Raw genomic sequence first — 24,931 nt, forward strand, 5'->3', positions numbered from 1 at the left:
CTCCTTTTATCCCTTTGATTCCTGACTTTATTTGTTTTGAAAATTGTTTAGATGATGGTGGGACAGTGAAACCCGGGGATGAGTACATGGCGCTTATTTTCATCTTGAGAAACAGTAAAATGCGCGAGACAAACCTACTTATTTCAAAAGGATTAAAAAGACTGAAAAACGACGGATTATTTCCATGGTCCTGCCTAGAAAGATTAGCTAAGCTGCAATCGTCACGCGATTGATTCTGTTTTGAGGCTTTACGTGAGCAATTAGAGGAAGTTGAATAATGGCTGTTCTCAATGTTCAAGTACTCCACTGTGCAATTACTGATTCAGAATAAGGGCGCTTATTTGTGTAGGGGTGCTGATTGGAACGCGAATACCTATTCAATGGGAGCGCATAATAGAATAGGGGCGCTCATTAAAAAGTCTAATGTGACGAGGCGCTTTTTAGAGAGCGGGCGCTTATTTTAAGGAGGGCACTAAATCCAATCCTTACGGTAGTTACGTAGCGTAGTTGATTGACAATTGACTGGGCGCTTGTTTTTTTGTTTTTCTATTTGACTGATATTTTGTTTTATGCTATGAAATGAAAATTAAGGTTACGGTTTAATTGTCGACATCCTCACAATATAAGGATTATTATGACGTAACTTATCCTTATCTTGTACCGTGTACAATGAGTTTAACTCGGTATGGGCATTTTACAGAGTTGATCTTATTTTCCCCCTCGGTATAAAACATAGGCATTGTTGGCAAAAAAAAATTGCATAGGTACCACGCTTCCTGCTGTCCCCTTCGCAGCTCTAATTTGGTCTCGTCGCGCAACGCCCTGTCTACCTTGCGTGACGAGACTAAACAACGATCTGCTCGTAGGCTACGACGATCCTTACTGCTGTTCCTCTCCATCAGAGACAGTTTTAATTATTCAGTTACAGCTAGTTGCCCCGAAAAGTATTTTCAATGTAATTTTGCTGAGGAAAGCAAACCAAAAACTATTTCATCTCTAACAAACACTGAACAGAGATATTTTTCGGTCTCCCTTCTTCAAACAGTGAAAATAGTTTGAATGAGGAGACAACTATCATGTTTCAAGGCGTAACAAAGTAAGCTCCTTATTTGATTGTTGCTTATCTGGCCTTTTCCCTGGGCGTGTGAAATACATGATAAAATGCAAGTTGTTTAAAAGGAATTTACACGTGATAAGGTGAAGTCTAAGGTAGCAAAATTAAAAGCGAAATTTATTTATAAAAAAACGTCTAAGCACGTGAGAATTGCGTGGAAAATTGACCAACAGAAGCATAGCGTTCCCGGCGATATCTTTTTCTTTATTGAGGCAGGATTGTCATAAAATTTACGTTGTTAATGGCATTTCATCTGAGAAAGTTTAGTCCATAGTGGCGAGTAAAAAGTAAGCACCAAATTTTAGCGGCAAAGTACCGTTTAAACATAAATAACTAATCGATGAAAAAACTTTTAGAAGCAAAGAAACGGATACTTCAACATAGCTTGCGCTTTTTCCGACAACCTTATTGTAAACAGCTGTAGTGCGTATGTTAAAGGAACAATACTTTTTTTTTTTTTTGACAGCAGCTATTGGCTTTCCTTTAATAAGAAAAATCATATTTGGCACATTAGGTTTACGAAACGTGTGATAATTGGGGATTAAAAAATTGGAAAATGCGCAGTTAAAAATATTTGCAAGTATGACCAAAAGTGATGGGGTCTATAGTTGGTCACAAAATAGACTATAATAAGGTGAGAATTCTAAGAGGCCTGCGGCACTTACCCAACAAGAATTCTTTAAGTTCTTCCTCCTCTCCTACTCCCACCCCCCCCCTCCCCCCACTCTCTGGCGAAATAATTTTCCAGGCACGGAAGGTAAAGTGCAGTAGAAGAAAACAATTTGTAACACATGAAAAAGTTACATAATTAGCATTGATATCTCGATTGTAGTGCAATTTTACTATTTTAGCAATAGTGAATTTATAAAGGCGATGATAAACTAGTAGTTAGCTAAATGTTTCATGCTTCCCTCGTCGTACTCGTCAAGGATAGCTTATAGGCGCGTGACAATCACTGTCCGGATTTTTTTCACCCCATTGAAGACACACAAAAAGTTAGGTAAGGAATGAAACAAAGCAAAACATCTTTGCAACGTTTTTGAGTCTACACAGAAGGTAAATATAACTTGGTGGTGTTTTCAACCTTTGCAAAAAGAGCAACCACAAGGCAGAAACAAGACAATCAAATATGATTTATGCACAACTTTTACCTGAGCCGCAAGAAGTGGTGCTACCCAAATAAAAAGCGCAAGTTATAAATTCGTGTTAGGCCTTCCGCTGACAATGTGTACGATGTAATTAAATGAGGGGTACTTGCAAAAGGTTGAAAAATTTCCATGATGACCTGACTAATCCGGAGAGATTGTAGCAAAAAAGTCTTCATGAAAGACACGAACCATTACACTGGGTAGATGAGCTCACAATTCTTGTTTATGTCGTTCTTGGTGTGTGTCAGTGTTGGGTTGATTCAATCGCAACGTATCGTGGTACCCTAATTTCCAGCCCTGATTGGCATTAGGGACGGTATTCTGATTGGTGCAAGCATGCCCTGATGCTGTGATCTGATTGGTAAGTGATATATACCTAATGCGGCAATCGGATTGATTTGTGACAAATGAAGAATTGGGTAATCTGATTGGTAGGTAATATCTACGATAATGCAGAAATATTATTTGTTTTTGGATACTTGAGAGATGCCGCAATCTGATTGATGCGAGCGACATACCATTTTTTACGCTGGCATAGAGTTATTTATTTTTTTTATTCAAAATGACTCAATGATGGATAGGACTTTCTCCAATTTAAAGGCGAAACATTTTTCACACTTACTGCAGTTAAACTCGCTTTTGCATTCGCACGAGTAGGAGCCATCTGTGTTCTTGCAAATTTCTCTTTTGTGACAACGGTGGGTGTTGGTGATACACTCGTTTATATCTAGAAATCACAAAGGGAAGCAATATGGACATATGAGTTTTAACACGAAATGACTGACACACATTTCAATAGATTTCATGTACCTTATTGCAAACCAAGACCTTAAATATCAAGCTCTTCCCAACGCCAGTTGACAACACGGCCCCCAGGTCCTTTCAAGATACCAGTGTATAAATTGCTTCTCGTTGCGATCTTAATGCGCACTACATGCTAATTTCCGAAAGATTAAATGCCTTGAGAGCGGATTCGAAAATGACAACGTCATCTGTAGTCTGTCTTCATGTCCTCTCATTACTGCAAGAGTGAAATGTCCGAATGACGTAATTGGCTTGTGATTGACAGATAGAGCAAAATTGCACCAATCAGCAAATTGCAAAACAAAGATGAGTTCGGGCAGGCGTTATACTCACTTCCCCACCCAACCCCTCTTCTTATTTTTGACCGTCAATTGCACCCTTAATCGAAATTGCTTTCTCACCCCAGCCTTCGAGTGCCATTAAAATCTGAGATGGTGGCCAGTTCTCGCTGAAAAATACTGAGCACCCGTTCGCCAAAACTACGCTCGCTTTGCAGGCTGGTTAACCACCGGTCTATCAAAATCTAGCTTTTCAAAAGGTTAAAGAATAAACTGCAACTCGGAAATGGTTTATTTCACCGAAAACCGTCGGTTTGAAATTACAGTTATCGTAAACTGTAAGACTTGAGATCCCTGCAACACCGCAATGCGAGTTGCTTTTCTTTCCAATACCGCTTGAAAAAGGTCAACACCACAACAATATGATTGGTTTGTGATACATGAAAAATGCGGCAATCTGATAGGTCTGAGCGACATACTATTCTTTACGCTTACATTACACTGAATTATTGGTTTATTTCTTTGAAATAATTCAATTATGGATATGACTTTCTTCAATGAAAGAGCGGATCATTTATGACACTTGCTGAAATTAAACTCGGTTTTCCATTCACAGAAGTAGGACCCGTCTGTCTTATTGCAAATTATTGCGATATAGATACATGGTGCTTGGAGAGCAAAAGAGAAGCTCTCGTCATGTTTAGGCTGATACAAACAAACAAGGATTAGGAATCTACTGTGTTCTATGTTGGATAAACGTTAGATAGACGAATGTCAAGGTTACCTGTACAGTTCTTGCCATCGCCATTAAACCCTTCTTTGCAACTGCAGTTGAAGGAACCTTCGGTATTATTACAGTGAGCATGGACACCACAGTTGTGGGCATCGGTGGCACATTCGTTTATATCTTAAGAAACAAATGCTTTCCGTTTAAAACAAATAATGACAAATGATAAAAGCATATTCAAGAGTTAATCTGATCGTTTAACCTGTGGCATGCCGATTTTTACAATATTGAAATATTACTGAAAGCGCCCACGTCAAATAATGTTTATCATTGAAATAACATAAACAACCAATCCAAAAGTAAACAAGCTGAAATCAAATTAAGACACATCGTCAAGAAGGACACGTGTCTTCTAAGGCAAAAAAAGACACGAGACGTGCGTGACGTGATGTTAAGAATGATTGTAGAATGAAAATATAACTGTGTTTAAAAGCATTGTAAACTTGACTAAACTCCAGACACAAATAATGTAATACAACCAAACCTAAACCAACACAATTTGTCTTCCACCACTCGTAAAATCGTTTGATGACAGGTGGTAGCATTCGAAACACGAAACGCGTGATAAAATGAACACTGCGATGGATGCAAAGCGTGTTAAATGACACATTTGCAACCGACTGATCCCTCTACATTACCATACACAGCTTTGTTATGAAAATCGTCGATGTTCTTGATACGCTCGTCAAGTTTAGGCAATTATAAACAACCTGATCTCGATGCTTGGAACAGATGGACGCATTTCATAGTTACCTGTGCATTTTTTGCCATCGCCATTAAACCCAACCTTGCAGCTGCAGTTGAAGGAACCTTCGGTATTATTGCACTTGGCATTAATGTCGCAGTTGTGGGTATTGGTGGTACACTCGTCTACATCTGCAGGAACAAATTCTTTCCGTTAATACTGAAATAAAAAAAATTGATAGAAGATTTTACAGGTATGTTCTGATTGGACGACCGATGATACTCAACAGGACTGAAAGCTCACTGAAAGTGCACCACGTACAATGGTGTTTTGGGGTTACTTATTTTCTATCGAGGGGGGGTGGCGTTGGGAGGATCGCATTGTTTTCAGTGGGAACGGCTACAAAATGTGATACATATATACATAATTGACGTTTTGTTGTGTACTATCGCTGAGTAAATTTACGGGTTGTGCCGTATTTTGACAAGCCCGTAGGGCGAGTCAAATTATAAACGACAGGTAAAACTGTCACTCTTGGTGTGTGTCAAATATCACTGAAAGCGCCCACATCAAATGATCTTTATCATTTAATTTATACTGAAATGAACAATCCGCGGGTAAATAATCTTAAATCAAATTAATTAACCGGCACATAATCAAGAAATGACACACGTCTTCTAAGACAAAAAAAAAGGGCGCGAGACGTGCGTGATGTGATGCTAGCAATGATTACAGAATGAAAATGTAACTGTGCTTAAAAAAATTGTAAACTTGACTTAACTCCACACAAAAGATAAGGTAATGCAACTAAAACTAAAAGAACACAACTTATCGTCCACGACTCGTAAATCGTTTGATGACAGGTAGTGTTACGGTATTTTCTCAACCCCCAGAAAGATACAACTCGTACTAACTTAACTACTTTATTGACTGACGTAGTAACTACAGAGCGATACCAATAACTAATACAATAATTATCCTCTTAACTTAGCTACGGAGCGACATTGATACCTATACAATAACTATCCTCTTAACTTAGAGCCCTCTATAAATACTATAACTTCAATCTCAGTGCACTACTGCACACCCCACGGTTCTTTTTAAAGATCCTTGTCGCTTATCAATATCCACAACACTTTTCCAAGGCAGCCTTCCGCACGGCTGACGATTCCAGTAAATAATTCCAACAACTCTATCCGGCTCTCGCTCCTCTGGGCTCCTCGTAGTAACACTAACTCACTGAAAGAGGTCTCTAACTTTAACCTATCGCGACTCCTTATATATCTTTTACAAAAGATAAGTCAACGCTTTTAAATGTATAACAATCATATATGTGAACTGCGGTAAAAGAAATGAGTACGAGAGCGATCTTCGCAGTAATGAACACTACCTAATAAGTAGTGAAAATAGGACCTGGAAGAAAATCAGGTCTGTACGGGATTCGAACCCATGGCTTATGCGATACCGGAGCAGTCCTCTACCAACTGAGCTAAGAAGCCAACTGGGAGCTGGTGAGTACTGCCTAAGAAGTGTTCATAACTGCGAAGACCGGGAGGGGTAGGGAGGATGAGGGGGAAGAGGTTTCGGCGTTACATGCCCAAGTAATTTTTTTTTTTTAACATCAGCTTAACCAGGTTTAAAGATGAAAGTAAATCTTGATTATGATTCTTCTGCACGAGTCTGAAATGGAGATCATTTTAGAAATAACGATCTAGAATCGTGAAGGATATGACTTCAATAATATCTTAGCCCACCATTTGAGCCAAAAAAGTGCGGCTCACGCTCTTTTAATTTAATCATATAAACAAACTTGTGAGATACGAGTCTCGGATCACTTCTTGTAGCACGCAAGGATTGAATGGAATCATTCGAAATGGTGCATACAAGAGTATACAAGAATGGCTATTTAGCGCTGATTGCTCTCATTCGCTAAGCAAATATTCGACTGGTGCTTGGGCGCCCGTTCAGGGCAGCTACCAGAACCGAGGAAATTTATTTGTTGAATGATAAGACATCATTATCACCTTACCTTGGCAAGTATATCCATCTCCAGTGAATCCAGGATTGCAAGAGCATTTGAATGATCCCTCAGTGTTTGTACAAGTGGCGCTGCCCTTGCTGCAGTTATGGGTATTGTTAACACACTCATCGATGTCTGAAATGGAATCAACAGATCATACTCATGCACTGGGGCTGCAGGGATGAAAGGGAGGAGAAATTGTCCCAATATACGATCATCACCGTCCGAACGATATTAGGTTACCATTTATGTTGCCTTTGTTTCGGTTAGTTCTATAGACTTTTCGCGCTGATACGACAAAGCATCACTGTACGGCACCTGTGCAGTTGTATCCATCACCAGTGAATCCTGGTTTACAAATGCACTTGAATGATCCCTTGGAATTTTTACAAGTGGCAGATTTATTGTTGCAGTTGTGGCTGTTTTGAGAACACTCGTCAATGTCTGAAATGAAATCACTGAGTAGTCTATATTAACTATGCTGATAAAGAATAACATTGAAAGTGAGCTGAAAACTGGCTTTCCAAAGTGAAAAAAACACAGGGTGCTCTTAACAAAAAAGGGACCCCTAACCTCACTCTTAATGCAGGCTGGCTCAAACTCTTTCTGTCAAAGCCATAAGATTTACTTAGTGCATGAGTTTGCATCCGAAAAGCTATACATCGTTTAGGAGCGTTCTTACGGAGAAAGACTACCAATGGAATTGTATCTATTTAAACACATAGTGTTCTGCAGGATTTTACCTTTGCATTTATGTCCATTCCCGCTGAATCCAGTATAGCAAGAGCAGTTGTAAGATCCCTCGGCATTTGAACAGTTGGCGTTCTCGCTACAAATGTGGTTTTGAAGACACTCGTCTATGTCTGAAATGGAAGAAAAGAACCGCTCTCTTGATCACTTTCGTCCATGAAAATGAGGGCAGAGGAGTGACAGGCTACTGTGAAACGCAAAACTGATTCAACCACCTGTTAATCCAGTTCTCCTGAAAGAATAGTATGTATCTTAGGTGTGATAATCGTTATAAATTTTGGGCCCATCTTGTCCGCTCGGGATAGTCCGTTTTCATCCCGTGCAGGAAAAACATTGTATGTAATCGTAGTCGTTGGACAATGTTGGCGGTGGAGACGTGAAGAGCGGCAGATGACAATCGAAACATAGGAAACATGACCGACTGTCGTAAATATATTGTGCAACAAATATAGTTCCTTTTATTTCTGGCTCTCGAAATAAACAAGTCATCTTTGATTCTAAATAGAGCGAAATATTTTTCCTAAATAAGGAATATTTTGTTGACCGAGCTTGTTGTTCAAGATGGCTGGATATTAGCCTCGCTCTCCGAGTTTGTTTCTTTGTAGTACTCAACTTTGTAGTACTCTCCGAGTTTGTTTCTTTGTAGTACTCAACTTTGTAGTACTCTCCGAGTTTGTTTCTTTGTAGTACTCAACTCTGTAGTACTCTCCAAGTTTGTTTCTTTGTAGTACTCAACTTCGTCTTGGTCCACAAAAGCGCAGAAAGAACTCAGCCATATCCTAAAGCCTTCATCTCACGCCCTGATCAGTAACGTATAACTATATCATCGCTAGCATCGTTCTGATTGGCTACCGAGGCAAGAAAGATGGGCCCATCCTGCCCACGCGGGATAGCTTGCTTTGATCTCGAGCACAACTTCTTGATTCCTGGACAATGTCAGTGATGGAGACGCAAAAAATGGCAGACGACAGTCAAAAGAAAGAAAACATAAACGGCTCTTGAGTTTACATTGCTAAAAACACCTTTGGTTTTCTTTTCTGGCTCTTAAAGTGAACATGTCATTTTAATTCTTTGTAAAGCGAAGTGTTTTTGCAATATAGTAAATCCCTTTTTGATCAAGCCTGTTCTATCAGGATGGCTGGATATATATCAGCCTCGTTCTCTTGTCAAAGGAACTCAGCCAATATTCAGTAATCTTGCCCTCACGCTTTACCAATAACGCAGATATCATGCTGTAAATGATATCAGATTGCCATGCATAATGACTTTGTTGGAGGCAGGTTTGTAGATTTTTCGCCCAAACATGTTCTGAACACAGTTTAGTATATACCTTTGCAGTTGTGTCCGTCACCAATAAATCCTGGTTTACAAACGCACTTGAATGTCCCCACGGTATTAGAACAAGTGGCGGTTATGTTGCTGCAGTTGTGAATGTTTTGAGAACACTCGTCAATGTCTGAAACTAAATCAGAAGCTCTTATCAGTGCATCAATCACAAGAATAAAGAGTAAAAAGAAAGGAGTGTATCGAAATTGGGCTTCCAATTTAAAAACCATAGGGTGTTCTCAGGAAAAGAAAATTAACCTCACTTCCAGTGACGGGTGGCTAAAAGGCACTCTAACTCTTGAGAAAAAGGCATGCCATGTACTTCTTTTAAACCATGCCATTTCAGGTACCCATTAGCAGACCTCTCGCAGGCTCGCGTTGCTCGACGTCCCATGCTCTTCCGGGGAGAGGAAACGCAGTAAAAGTTGCAGTTAAACTCAACGGAAACTATTCTATTAAGGCATGGTACACTCTATTTAATGCTTTGATATCTTTACACAAATGACACAAATGACACAAATTTCATGCCGAACCGGCACATTGGCTACAAAGCTAACATTTTATTTTGAGAAGACAAACACTGTAAAATAATTAAAATATCAGTGAATGCTCAATTGGTCCATACAAATTCGCAGATGGATGCATTCTCTCCCAATTCTAAAATGTTAAATTTTATTTGACTTTCCGAACAATTACTCATGCCTAGCTAGACAGGCGTTGCAACTTTTCAGGCAATTGCGCAGCATATATTGTGGATTTTTTGTGCATTCACCGATTGATGCCCAGTATGTACATCGGTGGTTTTTATCCTCACAAGCTGACAGAAAAAAAGGAAAGCAATATAATATCAGATTTCATCAGCATTTCTGTTTAAGTTACATTCACTAGAATCAAGACTTTTTCATGCCAGGTTATCTGTCAGCCGAACTTTTGTTTTATATAAAATTTTGTCTCCCGCTCGTTCCTTCGTAAATTAATTTCTATGTAACTATTTGAGAGGAAGAGCTGTATTCAACCGGACAAATGGAGTGTACCTTGTAAGCATACGCTTGAATTTTAAAGGTAACCGTGAGTAATTTTCCCAAATCAAGAAAAGAAGGTGAAAGTGTTTCTTACCAATCAATTTACCCTACTTAGCTCATAGATCAAAGTTTTTTTAGCTTGGCCATGCAATGGTAGCTTGCGAGCAGGCCATAGTTATATAATGTTGTACGATGTGCGTTTCTTCGGTTGCGGGAAGATTTGAGGCGAGTTAGGGAAAGGTGGGCACCTTCTCTTCTTTGATTACACGACATCAAATCTCCGCCAGGTTTCTCGCCTTTTTGCAGGGAGTTTGGCAAGTTTACGTGCTCAAAATCTCACGCTCTTAATAATTAACAATTATTGGACGAGGTTGAGCAAAATATCGTGATTTTTCCGTGGCGAGCAGATCAATTATTTGCCTCAGACTTCAGCTTCGGAAAATAATTGATCTGCGAGACACTGAAAAATCACAATATTTTTCGATAACCGAGTCCGGTAATTGTTTTATCATTTGATCACCGAATTTCTTTTCAATTTTTTGGGGGCAGCGGCAAGCAAGTTTGTTTTCAATTTTTTGGGGGAGGCGGCAAGCGCGCATTGCTGCAAGAAATTAGATGGTTTCCTTCTCAGCTAAATAGTTAATTCTGTCGACTTTGAATTGAAAGTACAGTCAACTGTTAATTAACAAAATGTATGCCTTCAAATGGCTGAGACCTCCAGGAACAAGTTCACAGACTTCAAGGATTTGAAATCCGAAATAAAATGCTCAGGGAAGCGATCGCGATCTGCCATTTCACACAAGAGCGACCACAAGAGCGACCACAAGAGCAACCACAAGAGCGACCACATGAGCGACCACAAGAGCGACCACAAGGGCGACCACAAGAGCGACCACAAGAGCAACCACAAGAGCGACCACAAGAGCGACCACAAGAGTGACTACAAGAGCGACCACAAGAGCACTGCACTAATGAGGCCCAGGATTTACTCCTTCACCTCCACAGTATTCACTCTACTTTGGGATTCTGCGCGGGATCACTCTTGGGGCACGGACTCTTGTGAGTATTTGTCTTTTGGTTGATTTTGGTCCTCTTTCGCCTTTTTATCTTTCGGCGTTTTTCGGACTTCTTCGGCAACCCTGCCGATTTCCGGCTTCGAGCCGATTTCGGAGGGTTTTTTCGGTCCTTTCTTCGGCCTTTCTCGACCGTGGTTTCCGGGTGTTCGGCGTTTTCCGATTTTTCCGGTGTGTTTTCGGCGAAACAAAATTTTTCGGTCGCCCATCCAGTTTTGGGCTGTGTTGCGTGGGGCCGAACTCACGTTTCTTGTTGAGTTCTGGGCACTACAAAATCTTAATTATGGTTGGTTTCCAAAGAACCATTGACATACGTTGTAATTTGTTCCCTAATGGGACAAGTTCCACACAAATAATTAGTTATATAGATGCCCACTTCCAAGAGCAAACTGGGCATGTTGCTAAAGTTGTGTCTATCCAGCAGTGCCCCGGTTTTATTGCCAGGGTGACTTTTGATGATGAAAAGGGTGCGTTAGCTATGTTCCACTATCAGGAATGTGGGTCGGTGGTTCTTAATGGGGTCGAATGTGAGGTCATTTCTCCCCCCCCCCCACCACCCCCTCAAGTTAGTATGGTCGTCGTCCACTGGTTTCCTTATGAGGGCCCAGTGGAATCAGTTAAGAACGCGCTTTCAAGCTATGGTGAGATCAAGTCTGTCCGCCATCAAATGTGGCCTGGCAAGCCGTCAGTCTCTACTGGCTGCCGTCTTGTCAGAATGGTTGTCAAAAAAAAAATCCCTCGTTTCATTTCCATCGGGGGTATTCGCTGCAAGGTGTGGTACCGTGACCAGCCTTTGCGATGCGATATTTGTAGACAAGTTGGACACGCGGCAAAGCAGTGCCCTGATAAGGGGAAGTGCCGCCGCTGCCACAAGGCGGGGTATTTTGCTAGGGAGTGTACATCTGCATGGAACCTTCCCCAGGCCCCCCAGTGGCCCCTGGGGCCCCGGTTGGTAGCGCTGGTGGGGAGGAAGGGGCTGGCGATGATGGGGGTGACATTGATGAGGGCGATGCTGCTGAGGCGGCTGGTGATATCGAGTGCGAAGACGCTGTCGATGGTGATAGTGAAGCCGAACCCTTGGTGGGTGAAGCGGCCTCCCAGGTGTCAGGCATGGAGTTGGGCACCCCTGTTTTGGACTCCAGCGGCCAACTGGTGCAGGCACAGATTCCTGTCGTCCCCCCGGCCAGTGGTTACCCTGTGGCCGATGGGATAGCGGCTAGTACCCAGGCCTCGGTGTCGGGTGCTCCTCTCTTTGAGGATGAGGCTTATGCTACCCAGGCAGTCCAAATGCTGTCTGTTGCAGCTAATAGTTTTGTTAGACAACTTGCTGATAGTGCCCCACAAGAGGTTGAGTTCGCTGAGTATCTAACCAATGCCAGCGCTAATACTGATATTTCTCCTCGGACTGGGTCAGAGAGTAATGTCAGTAATTGTAAAGGAAATAGTGAGGCTCCGAATGATGAGCAAACTAGAGGGGCAGACGCCTCGGGTAAGACCCCTTCTGGGTCAACTGAAAATAATGATAGTGAACTAGTGTCTAGTAATGAAGTAAATGGTGGTACTGACAGTGGCCCTAATTCAATTAGTGTAGTTAACGTTAATCACGGTAGCGCTACTGATAATTTATCTAGTAAAGGGGAAACTGCAAGTGTGGTCCCTGCTAAAGTAAATAGTAAAGAGGATAAGAATGCCAAAAAAGGCTCTACTAGTGGTAAAGGTACCAGTAAGAATAATGTTAGCTCTTTGGCCCTGGCCGACGAGCTTTCCGAAATGGATACAGCTCCGGCCATGGCTACTCGTAAGAGACCTGCATCGGACGCTGGTTCTGAGTCAACCCCCCAAGACCCGGATCCAGAACCTCCGGCTACGTCGGCTTTGTCCCGGCGTAAGAAGCTTGCAAAACCATCTGCAGCAGCATTGGGTAAGGCTGGCAAGAGGTCCTCGGGCGGTAAGAAGAAGACCTAAGCATGATGGCTTCCCTTTTGTGCGCAGTGATGGCTCTTTCCATCCTTACCTTAAACTGTAATGGTCTGCGGGACCAGTCTAAAAGGTTTGGCTTTCTGCAGTGGTTGCGTTCCCTCCCCGTGAAGGTTGATGTTGTCTGCCTGCAAGAGACTCATTGTGTCACTCTGGCTGAGTGTTCTTTGTGGTTTTCATCATCCGGCTTTTCGTCTGTGTTGGCTCCTGGTTCTGTTCACTCGTGTGGTTCTAAACTCCTGGTCTGCCGATGGTCGTTATCTGCAATGTGAATTCTCTCTCTTTGGCAAAGTCTTCCGTGTGGTCTGTGTCTATGCCCCTAACTGTAACCCTGCGCGGAATAAATTCCTTGATGACCTCCATTCAAAAGTCGATCCATCTGTCCCTACTGTGCTTACTGGGGATTTCAACGCCGTCTTTGACCGAGCCCTTGACCGGCGTGGTTCGGAACCTGCAAGTTCATACAGAGACAGTTCCTCTTCGCTGGCCCAGCTTTTCGAGGCATGTTGTGTTATGGATGTGTGGCGTTACCTCCATCCCTCCTCCTCGGGTTTCACCTGGACCAGGTGGGATGGCAGTTTGGCGTCGCGCATTGATCTGTTTGGGGTGCCCTTTGCCTGGCTCCCATCGGTGTCCTCTTGCGCTATGTACTGCTGCCCCTTTTCGGACCACAGTGCAGTAGTGCTGTCTGTCTCTGTTCCCGACGTCGTCCCACCTGGGCCAGGCTACTGGAAACTGAACACATCCATGTTAGATGACCCGGAATATTGCCAGCTCGTTAGGGAAGAGTGGATTTCGTGGCGTCGTACCCTTCCTGGCTTCCCCTCTCTCGCCAAATGGTGGGACCGCGGGAAAGGTCGGATAAAAGGCCTTACCATCAGGTACTGTCGCAAAAAGTCATCTCAAACAACTGCATCGAGGGCTGCCCTCGTTCGCTTGATCGATCATCTTCGGGCCAAGCTGGATGCTGGCATGACCTCCTGCGCGGGCCCTTACCGATCTGCGCTGGCGGATCTGGCAGCTATGGACACCTACGTTGCCAAGGGTGCTCAAGTGCGATCAAGAGTTAAGTGGGTTGAGGAGGGTGAGTCCTCCTCGGCCTATTTCTTCCGCCTGGAAAAGAAGCGGTCTGCTGACCGCCGCATCTCTGCGCTGAGAGAGCCCGGTGGCTCTATTGTTTCTTCTTCTGTTGCTTTGTGTGCCACTCTCGGCTCTTTCTATTCCGACTTATATACGGCTTCTCCTACTGACACTTTGATCCAATCTTCTCTTTTGGGTAATCTGTCTTCTGTCCTTCCGCGAGATCGGGCTGATAGTTGTGAGGGCCTCCTCACCCCCCTCGAGGTCTATGAGGCTCTCAAGGGCATGAAGCGGAACAAGGCTCCTTACCTGGATGGCCTTCCAGCGGAGTTCTATCTTCGTTTCTGGGACGTAGTCGGTGCTGATCTCGTAGCTGTTCTTAACGACTGTTTTTCCTCCGGTTCTTTGTCTCTCTCTCAGCGTAGAGGTGTGATCTCGTTGTCTTTTAAAAAGGGGGATCGTCTTGATCCAAAGAATTGGCGTCCCATTTCGCTGTTGAATGTCGACTATAAACTGGCATCACGAACCATTGCTGGCCGGCTCCTCCGTGTCATTCACCTGGTCGTGCACCGGGACCAGACGTGTGGAGTGCCGGGTCGGTTCATAGGGGAGAATGTCACCTTTCTCCGTGATGTTGTGAGTTATGCGGAGTCTACGGGCACCGCGGTTGCAATCTTATCCCTCGACCAAGAAAAGGCCTTCGACCGGGTGGATTGGGGCTTTCTGCGATCTACCCTTGTCACCATGGGTTTCGGCCCCCAATTCATTGCTTGGGTAGACTTGTTCTACAGGCAGGTCCAAAGTGCCATTAATGTAAATGGTCATCTGACACCGTTTTTCGGTCTCTCGCGAGGTGTCCGGCAGGGGTGTCCCCTGTCTCCTCTGCTGTACGTTTTGGTTTCGGAGGTCCTTGCCTGTAGTATTCGCTCCAACCCCCGTATCGTTGGCCTTTCCCTCCCGGGGTGTCCCCCACTATCCCCCATATCTCAGTATGCTGACGACACGTCGTTAATTTTAACATCCGACGATGGGATCAAAGCTGCTCTGGAAGTTTATCATCAGTATGAGCGGGCGTTCGGGTCAAAGATCAATTTCGGAAAGTCCAAGGGCCTTTGGTTGGGCGGTTGGCGGGGCCGTACGGACTCCCCCGTCCCTTTCGATTGGACACCTTCGAAACTCAAGGTCCTTGGAGTGTTTATCGGTCCTGGTAACCTGGAAGAGGATAATTGGCGCCCGCGCATTTCTGCGGTGGACCATGTTCTCAAATCCTGGCGTTCACGTGTTCTGACCTTTCGCGGCAAGGCTCTCGTTATTAATGCTCTCGCCCTCTCCCGGGTCTGGTATGTGGCGTCACTCATCCACATGCCGGCTTGGGTGGAGACGGAGCTTACTCGACTTGTGTTTTCATTCTTTTGGTCTGGCAAGCGGGAGCTCGTCGCCCGCGCTGCAGTAGTGCAGCCAGCTCTTTTTGGTGGTTTTTCAGTGGTCAGTGTTCGCTTCAAGGTGTGGGCTCTTCTGGGTCAATGGGTGAGGAGGTTTGCCTCCTCTCCCTCCAGTTGGGTCTCACTGATGTCGTTTTGGTTTCAGTCTGTCCTTGGTGTCTCTCCTCTCGTAGCGTTTTCTCGCCCTTTTTCTGTTGACTCTAGAGCCTTGCCACCATTCTACCAGTCTCTGATCCTAGCGTGGCGGAAACTTGATGGGTCTTTTGCCACGTCCTGGGATTGCCTTGTTTATGCTTCTTCGTCTCCTTTGGTCTGTTCCCCAGTTGTCAGCATGTCTTCTAAGTCATGCTATTTGTATCTCCTTTCTGAGAACATGGTCCAGCCCCGTTGTGTGTACAAGTATGAACTTCAATTCCCTAATCTTGATTGGCCTGCCACGTGGCGTACCCTGTCTATGTTCGACCTGGATCGTCGTGTCACCGACCTTAACTGGAAGATTGCGCATGGCGTTCTGTACACCGCTCGGCGTCTCTCTCTTTTTGGTTTGTCGGTTTCTCCGTTCTGTTTTTGCGGTCCCCAGGTTGAGTCACTTGAGCATCTGTTTTACTACTGTCCGCTTGCTCAGAGTGTTCTCTCCTGGGTCCAGTCTTTGTTGTTCGTTTTCTCCCCTATGAGTCCTGTCATTCTTTTACGTCATGTTCTTTTCGGGTTTAAGACGAGTGAATTGATTTCTGTCCCTTGGGGTTTCGTCTACCTTCTTAATGTTTCTAAGTACTCTATTTGGTTGTGTAGGAACGATTACCGGTTCCGTAATGTTCGTCCTGGTGCCGTTGCGGTGATTGCGTCCATTAAAGCCCGCTTGAAGTTTTACCTACCTCTAGCCTTCAGGCGGTGCAAATCTAGCAGACGTCGTCGCTTCTTCCACAGACAGTGGTGCGCTCGTGGCGTTATTGCTTCTGTCTCAGGCAACTCTCTGGTCTTCAATCTTTAGTTCTCCCCCTTCTCCCCCGTGTGTTCCTGTGTCCGTCATGTTGCCTTTTGTGCTGGGTCTCCTTCATTGGTGTACTGCACAGGGGTTTTGTTCCGTTTCAGTCCTGTTGTGTCTGTCATGTAGCCACTTGTGCTGGGTCTCCTTCATTGGTGTACTGCACAGTGGTTCTGTTCTATTCATGTTTTGTCCATGTTTTTGTTTGCTTTTGTCCCTACTGTGGTAGGTAAGTGTGTCAGCGGGCATGCGTGAGTGTGGTATTTTGGTGCTTTGACTAACCATTATCACTAATCTGAGCATGGGAGTTTAATCTTTGAAAGTGTGTGATTAACCTGGGAGGTGGGGTTCGATCCCCCAGCGAGTTTGGCGTCCTGGTGGGCCCTCCGTTTATGGCGGTCCCAACCCTCAAGCCCTTGCACTCTGGCGGCGGGTTTGGATTAGACATTTAGGTCGGCAGGCATTGCACCGCCCTCACGGGAGCCTGGCCGTCCGCCTTAAACATAAAAAAACCACATGAGCGACCACAAGGGCGACCACAAGGGCGACCACAGGAGCGACCACAAGAGCGACCACAAGAGCGACCACAAGAGCGACCACAAGAGCGACCACAAGAGCGACCACATGAGCGACCACAAGAGCGACCACAAGAGCAACAACAAGAGCGACCACAAGAGCGACCACAAGAGCGACAACAAGAGCGACCACAAGAGCGACCACAAGAGCGACCACAAGAGCGACCACAAGAGCGACCACATGAGCGACCACAAGAGCAACCACAAGAGTGACCACAAGAGCGACCACAAGAGCGACCACAAGAGCGACCACAAGAGCGACCACAAGGGCGACCACAGGAGCGACCACAAGAGCGACCACAAGAGCGACCACAAGAGCGACCACAAGAGCGACCACAAGGGCGACCACAAGAGCGACCACAAGAGCGACCACAAGAGCGACCACAAGAGCGACCACAAGAGCGACCACAAGAGCGACCACAAGGGCGACCACAAGAGCGACTACAAGAGCGACCACAAGAGCGACCACAAGAGCATGGTTACTATTGCGCATGAACAGAATATTATCTGCAGCAAAAATGGAGTTAGACGGTAGTACGCATGAGCAGACCATCATTTGTAGGCAGTTACTTGCAGGTCACACGGTAGGCTCCCAGCCAATGAAAATGGGGAGAAAATCCATGGAATGATAATATGAAATACCTGCGCAGTTATATCCATCACCTCTGAAACCAGGATTACAGGAGCAGTTGAACGATCCCTTGCTATTAGAACAAGTGGCGTTGTCCTTGCTACAATTGTGGATATTTTCGGCGCACTCGTCGATGTCTGAAGTAAAGTAACAGTTGTGTTTAGTGTCGTGACAAACAAAAAATTACGAGCAGAGGAGCGATCCCTCGATATTTTTGCAAGTGGCACAGTCCTTACTGCAGTTATGGGTATCGCTAAGACAGTCATCAATGTCTGAAATGGAGTCAACGGACCATACTCATACACTGAGGCTGCAGGGATAAAAGGGAGGAGGAAGTGCTCCAATATCATAGTATCATCTTGATTGGCTTTGTCTCAGATATTTCTATAAGATTTTTGGACTGATATGACAAAGCGTTATGTTGTGAATACTATTCGGTACCTGTGCAATTGTTTCCGTCACCCCTGAGTCCTGGTTTACAAGAGCACTTGAATGATCCCTTAGTATTATTACAAGTGGCAGTTCCATTGCTGCAGTTGTGGCTGTTTTGAGAACACTCGTCGATGTCTGAAATTAAATCATCAGCCCTCATCAATTACAGTATTAAAGAATAACAACCAGGAAGGTATTGAAATTGGGCTTCCAATCTGAGTGTGGTCTAAGGAAAAGAAGCTTTTAACCTTACACTCAATGTGAGAGGTGTGGTGGCCTCATATTTAGTGTGCTCGACTCTGACTCTCATGGTGCCTTTCTTCACCCAGGTGTTTAAATGGGTACCGGCGAATTTGATACGGGAGGGGGGGGGGGAACTTTATGGGGTAACCTTGCATCCCATCCATGAGGGAGTAGAAATACTCCTGGTCGCTTCATGCTATGGAAGCCGGAGTTAAGTGCAGGTCTGTTGAACCACTTGCCTCGTGAACATACTTTACCTTAACATTGGAGGGTGGCTCAAACTCACTCTAACCTCCAAGAAGAAGACATAAATGTACGTATCTTATATTATGTCATGTCAGGTACTCAGTACTTACGTTTGCAGCTAAAATGCTATTGTTATGAATCGAGTAGCTCTGTCTATATCGTTCAGGGTCCTTCTTAAGCAGAAATGAAAACATACGGAATTATATCTGTTAAACAAGATCATGCTCTGCTAGTTTATACCTTGGCATTGATGTCCATCCCCGCTGAATCCAGGAATACAAGAGCAGTTGTAAGATCCCTCGGTATTTGTACAGTTGGCGTTCTTGCTGCAGTTGTGGGTTTTTTTATCACACTCGTCGATGTCTGAAATGAAATCATGTGACCATACCTATGATTTTTATCTTCACAACAAGGAGGTGGGTGGGGGAGGGGAGTTGCCAATTTGCAATGGAAAACCGACTCTGCCGCATGTTAATCCAGTTCTGCAGGGAGAAAGGCTTAATATTTGAAACCTGATACTTATAATTAGGATTTTAAAACGCGTATTTCTACCAAAGGCTAGTTAGGAGTAGGCATCATGCTCTGAACAATGCTAATTAGAAATAAATACCTGTGCACTTGTCTATATCCCAGCTGAATCCAGTATTACAAGAGCAGTTGTAAGATCCCTTGGTGTTTGTGCAGTTGGCGTTCTTGCCGCAGTTGTGGGTTCTTGTAACACACTTGTCGCTGTCTGAAACTAAATCAACGAACAGTACCCATGATTGTTATTATCAAAAGAAGGAGGGGATGGGGAAAGGAAGTTGCTAATTTGCAAAGGAAAACCGCTTCTGCCGCATGTTAATCCAGTGCTGACGGGAAAAGGGCTTATTATCTCAAATATGATAGTCGAATTACCTCATATTTAGGATTAGGAAAGGTTTTTTTCTACCATAGGTTAGTTTGGATTAGCCATCATGCTCTGAACAACGCTCATTACTTGGGCAATTGTCAATATCCCCGCTGAAACAAGGATTACAAATGCACTTGAATGATCCTTTGGCATTTTAACTATTGGCGTTTTTATTGTTGCGGTTGTGAGTATGAGTATGATCAACACTCGTTGATTTCTGAAATAGAAACGACAAATCTTTCACCAAAATACTTAAGAATTAAGGTCTTAAGAGGGGTACTAATGTAAAGAGTTTTGCTATTTGTCATTAGATGCGTGTGACGAAGCTAGCGAGTGAAAAGTGGCGGTTCTGCGGATAGGAGAGTTTAAATCCATTGCTTTAGTTTTCCACTGAATGCCTGAAATAGGTTGGTCCTAATGGAGGTGGCTTGAGCTCTTATAGATGTCAAACGACTGCACTGAAGGATATCTAGAGAATAATACGAATTTTATAACTAATTTTATAACTAATGGAACTGGCTCTAGTTCATTCCTGTTCACTCTAAACAAGACACAATACCCAGAAATGAGGAAAAGAGAAGTTTATTGAAATTGCACCCCTACCCACCTTTTCCCTCACTAAGTCACATTTAACACGTGAAATAAGAACAGCTGATTTTGAATCTTAAACCATCCGAAGAAATGGACCACTGTGTTTCAATCAGTTACAAAGTTGATTTTTATCATTTTAAGTCTTACCCTCTTCACAATCGTTGCCAATAAATCCAGACGCACATAAACATCGATATCGTTTTTTTGTAAATCCCGACTGGCAAGTGCCGTTGTTTTGGCATGGTGATGGATGGCAAAAATTCTTAAAAGAAAAGAAAAGCATGTCACAAATAGTTGTCTACTATCTTCACAGCCCTCTCCTACATTTCGCCGAGAACTTGAGCGCGAAAAATAAATCGAGAAGGGGCGTCCTTGGACAGGATTTAAAGAGTAGAGTACTGCACTTAGTAACTCCTGTCCTAGCTCAACTCTGTCATTATGTCCATAGTTGTGAGCATCTTCTGAGCCATTTGATGGATCTAATTCTTTCGATTGTTTTTAAACTTCGAATACGAAGGAATAAAACTGCCTCGTGCAGTTATGCCTTAAAATGACCATTACACTTACCTTTACTCACAAGAATTTTCTTATTAGAAGCAAGGTTGTAATTATCTTTGTTAGAAAAAAGAGATTGATCAATTGTTTACTCAAGGCTGGTGAGCATGGTTTCTAAAATGAATACGAAAAAGTACTTGCTACTTTTAATAGAGTTAGGTTTCCTCAAGGCACTGAGAGGATTTTTGTTTTTGGTGACTGCTTATTTACAAAAGATCCGTAACGACGCTAGCACGCGGTGAAAATTATGTAAAAATAAGAAGTAATAGATGAAAGTACCCCTCAGCTCTCATGAATGACCTAAACAGAGAGAGGTGCAATTGACATTTAATTAACAGCTCGTCCATGTACCTTAGTTCCATGATAAACATAGTTCACTGCTTTTACCACATCCTCCTCGTACTCTTTAGCTGTTGAGTTATTCAGTTCACAGTTGTGTGCTTCTGTTCCATTTTCTCCAAAATAAAAGTTAACACTGACGCAGTTATAGTCCAGGTAGCAACGATATTCACATGTATCTCTGTCAATCACACTGATGTTTGCTATGGTGTGGTTGATGAGACGTTCTCCCACGAAGAACAGAGTGGATGGAAAGGCTAATATACGGCATTGATCTAAAAATACAAATCATTAAAAGTTAAGAATGGCTGCCTGTTAGGATCGAGAATCGTCCGTCAGCGACCATTTTGGTGAATTGCTCATATTTTGCCCAACGATACCCTTTTGGTAAGCTGTTTTCAAATATGAAGTTTAAACGTTCCGACTAGTGTTAACTTTTCAGAAATTTGCGAAAATTTGAAAACGCGGTTTAAGTGCGATTTTCCGCCTGTTAAATTGTCCTAAATTCACTGCAAGACCCAAGCTTCGTTGAGGGCTTAAAATGAATTCAGTTAACACCAAACTTTACATGTATTAAGAAAAAGGCTTCCCATTCATTTGTGTTATGTTCATTTTTTCCATACACAGCAACGTTGTGATTTTTTTTTGTCCCTTAAGCAACACCCTCAGAAAGTGCTGTACATGGGGCGAGAAGTAGGTAAAATTTAATGCGATAAAAGTATACCTGGTACATAATTTTTTAACTTTTTAACTAGATATTCGTAGTAAAATGTCCTCATTCAATACCCGAGTAAAATTTTGTGCTTTGAATCGAAACGCCTCCTTTTGGAAATACCACGAATATTTGTGTCCTGAGCGAGCAGAAGATATGTGTTGTGTAAACAAACGTTAATCATATTATTCCCTGCCAGGTAGAAAAAGGTTTTGAAATAAACTTTAATTTTGGAAATTTTGGCTGGTATGCCACAAGATATTAGGCAAAAGGGAAATCATACATTCAGAGTTTCGTGAGACCAAAGAGAAAATAAAATCAGCGTCGAGAATATACCTACGGTTGTTACATCGATCACCATTATGCAAATTACGACCTCAGCTGTAGGAAAACTGATATCTCTTGCTCAGTTTGTTGAATGACTCTTAAACAATTCAATGGTTGTTTTTCATATATAGAGAGATAATATGTATATATTGATCAATAATTCCTGAGAATGCAGGGGGAGAACAGCATTCTGTACAAGCAGTTCAGTTTACCAATGCCAATTATTTCTATTTACCATAACCGACGTCCGATCCTAGCAAACACGCACCACATGAGACTCTAAATGGGCTGTCAGAACTATACCAAAGACTGAAAAAAACAAAAACTTCACTCAAGGTCTGATAACCACACGATAACACTTTTACACTTCAATCTCAGATTTACTTCAAAGGGCAAAGGATAGTGCGTCATTATACCCAGTATACTGTGGGAAAGGAAGATTCTCGTGTTTCTCTGAAAGAAGACTGGGCTCTCAGAGTAATAAAGAAGGCTTACAGATTCAACGAAAAATAAAAGTCGTACCTTCTGTCTAAATTTCGAATAGGGCAGACGACAGGCCACAAACTTGACGCTGAGGTAGTTGCTCGAGATATGCGGCGTGCCCGGGGCACCCATGGTGCACGACTTTTCCAGTCATCGGAATTCCTCACAACTACCCAGATCACCTCTTTCTTCTCAGGACAGAGTGCGTTAGTACGCCAATGAGATGCTGATGACGCTGATATCCGAGAAGCTCAGGAGGAGAGTAATTTTAGCGAGGCAAAGGAGACTTTCACGTCAATACAACTTGACTATCCCCTGATCTACGACCAGTACGATCTTTGTGAAATGGCGCTAAAGTACTCTTTGAAAATCTTGAGGCTACCCATGTTGCAGCACATGTGTGAAGATCTTGGCCTCAATATACCATCAAAGCCCATTCGTAAAAAGGCCCCGTACTTGGCTCTACTAAAAGAGATTGTCAGCAAATGTACTTGCCAAAAGTCATCATGATGCTGACTTTCTCTTTTGTTTAGAAGAATAGGAAAGTGAGGAAGAAACGAATGAACGGCGTATCGTTCCTAATCGTTAGTTAGTAGTTATCTTATTTTTTTAAAATGCACGTAGGCCGGATCAGAAGTTTTTGCGTTTTGTTTTGTTATTCTTTTAATCATCCCGGTATTGACCCTCACTTTTCTTTTCTGGTCTTCACGTCAGTAATGAAATTTACTCATCTAGTAGCCGAAATATGCAAACTCACGGATGTGGGAGTATTCAACCTACATTTCAATCTGCTCATGTTTTAATGCGGGATTTCTTTCTCTAATTTAACGACGTCGTCCTTTCAGTTGCGGTTTTAACGCGCGTATGTTCAAGCACCCCCAAAATGTTTGCAATTACGTTACGTTGCGTGACATTAATAATTACCAGGAGAATAAGACCTGTTCTCTTGTATTAAATTACTTTGAAGGTCATAAGACGCCTTTCTTTGTATTTATACTTACAGAAAATGAGTTTTCATTGTAAAAGATAAAAAGTATTTAGATTGTCAGTGTGGAATCAAGTCTTAAATAGCTTCTTTCGAAAGTATCTTTTGCATTACTTGAATGTGAGAAGGTGGTAATGTAATGTGTACTTCACTTGCAGATTTTTCAGCCCAAAAATGTTTTGGAGAGCCTTATCAAACATCTTGCAAAATTTTTGACCTGTCTCTTTACATTTTACAAGCTATAAGTCACTACAACGAGGACCGAATTTAATTTGGATATTTAAAAACTCAGATGGTTAAATTACCTAGTTATTTGTCTACACACTTTGCGTCATTTTGCTCGCTTAGGTCACGAACACTTCTGACATTTTCGAAAGGAAGCAATGCGATTCAGAGCATCAAAAATTGCACAGTGAATGTAAATAGCAATGTTTGACGAATGTATTGTTGAAAATCCAAAAGGTCAGGTAACAGCTAAATTTTTTTCGCGCGAAATATCACCCGTTTTTCAACGCCATTTTGCGTGGCCTGTAAGGATGTTCTTTCAAGGGCTTAAGTAATCCCAAAATCGATGTGCCCGAAAAAATTTACACATCAGAATTGAATAAGAATAGCTTTCCTTACAACGTGTGAAGTTTGGTGTTGATTGATTTCATTTTAAACCTTGAGCGGAGCTTGGTTTTCGCAGTTAATTTTTGACTGTGCGACATGCGGAGCCTGAACTCAGGTAACCTGAAATCGCGTTTTCCGATTTTCGTAAATTTATGAAAAGTTAAGAATCGCTGGAACTGAAAAACGTGATTTTTTAAAATGGTTTACTGAAAGGTTTCTTTGGGCGAAATATGAGCAATTCAACGAAATGGTTAAAAGAAAATGAGCAAGAAATATCATAGTTTTCTTACAGCTGAGGTAGTAATTTGCATAATGGTGTCGATGTAACAACCGTATGTACATTTTCGACACTGATTTTTTTTTCTCTGCTCTCACGCAACTCTGAATGCATGATTTCCTTTTTTCCTAATATCTTGTGGCATAATAGCTAAAAATTTCCAAAATTAAAGTTGATTTCAAAATCTTTTTCTACCTGGCAGGGAATAATTAGATTAGCGTTTGTTTACACAACATATATCTTTGCTCGCTCAGGACACAAACATCTGTGGTATTTTTAAATGGAAGCGTTCCGATTCAAAGCCTCAAATCTTACTCAGGTATTGAATAATGACATTTTATTACCAATATCTAGTTAAAAATTTAAACAATTATGTACCAGGTATACTTTTATGGCGTTAAATTTTACCTATTTTTCGCCCCATGTACAGCACTTGTTGCTTAAGGGACCAAAAAAATTCACAATATAGCTGTGTACGGAATTAAAAAAATTAACAAAACACAAATGAATGGGAAGACTTTTTCTTAAAACGTGTGAAGT

At 42.7% G+C, this 24,931-nt stretch overlaps 3 protein-coding genes and 1 pseudogene across 3 annotated transcripts; 1 reads left to right on the forward strand and 3 right to left on the reverse strand.

Annotated features, from left to right (window-relative positions):
* Window positions 1–24,931, reverse strand: part of LOC148737333 (uncharacterized) — a 381,470-nt pseudogene that overhangs the window by 159,813 nt on the left and 196,726 nt on the right.
* LOC148737344 (uncharacterized) lies at window positions 2,640–9,142 on the reverse strand. The gene is made up of 6 exons (XM_088747795.1): window positions 8,917–9,142; window positions 7,580–7,699; window positions 6,846–6,971; window positions 4,885–5,007; window positions 4,129–4,251; window positions 2,640–2,989 (listed from the first exon to the last, which is right to left on the reverse strand). The coding sequence occupies exons 1-6, from the start codon at window positions 9,140–9,142 to the stop codon at window positions 2,820–2,822; spliced, it is 888 nt and encodes a 295-aa protein (XP_088603921.1). The 3' UTR covers window positions 2,640–2,819.
* Window positions 15,419–16,506, forward strand: LOC148737345 (uncharacterized). Its single transcript, XM_088748699.1, has one exon. The coding sequence runs from the start codon at window positions 15,427–15,429 to the stop codon at window positions 16,495–16,497; it is 1,071 nt and encodes a 356-aa protein (XP_088604825.1). The 5' UTR covers window positions 15,419–15,426; the 3' UTR covers window positions 16,498–16,506.
* Window positions 17,644–22,068, reverse strand: LOC148737346 (uncharacterized). Its single transcript, XM_088747796.1, has 7 exons — window positions 22,044–22,068; window positions 21,008–21,270; window positions 20,249–20,363; window positions 19,229–19,357; window positions 18,859–18,981; window positions 18,139–18,264; window positions 17,644–17,834 (listed from the first exon to the last, which is right to left on the reverse strand). Exons 1-7 carry the CDS (start codon window positions 22,066–22,068, stop codon window positions 17,644–17,646), a joined length of 972 nt encoding a protein of 323 aa, XP_088603922.1.

Source organism: Stylophora pistillata, chromosome 2 (assembly GCF_964205215.1).
Source record: "Stylophora pistillata chromosome 2, jaStyPist1.2, whole genome shotgun sequence".
In the NCBI taxonomy this organism is placed as follows: Eukaryota; Metazoa; Cnidaria; class Anthozoa; order Scleractinia; family Pocilloporidae; genus Stylophora; species Stylophora pistillata.

What these genes read in the sequence shown, in the direction of transcription:
- LOC148737346 (XM_088747796.1), bottom strand. Translation starts at nt 22,068, where the DNA reads ATGGTGATCGATGTAACAACCGTAG. An exon ending in ATGTTTATCATGGAACTAAG is followed by an intron (nt 20,364 to 21,007) that starts GTACATGGACGA and finishes TTTTCTTTTAAG; the next exon opens with AATTTTTGCCATCCATCACC. An exon ending in GGATATAGACAAGTGCACAG is followed by an intron (nt 18,982 to 19,228) that starts GTATTTATTTCT and finishes ATTTCATTTCAG; the next exon opens with ACATCGACGAGTGTGATAAA.
- LOC148737344 (XM_088747795.1), bottom strand. Translation starts at nt 9,142, where the DNA reads ATGGTTTTTAAATTGGAAGCCCAATTTCGATACACTCCTTTCTTTTTA. An exon ending in GAATGGACATAAATGCAAAG is followed by an intron (nt 6,972 to 7,579) that starts GTAAAATCCTGC and finishes ATTCCATTTCAG; the next exon opens with ACATCGATGAGTGTGTTAAC. An exon ending in CGATGGCAAGAACTGTACAG is followed by an intron (nt 2,990 to 4,128) that starts GTAACCTTGACA and finishes TGTGATTTCTAG; the next exon opens with ATATAAACGAGTGTATCACC.
- LOC148737345 (XM_088748699.1), top strand. Translation starts at nt 15,427, where the DNA reads ATGCCGGCTTGGGTGGAGACGGAGCTTACTCGACTTGTGTTTTCATTC.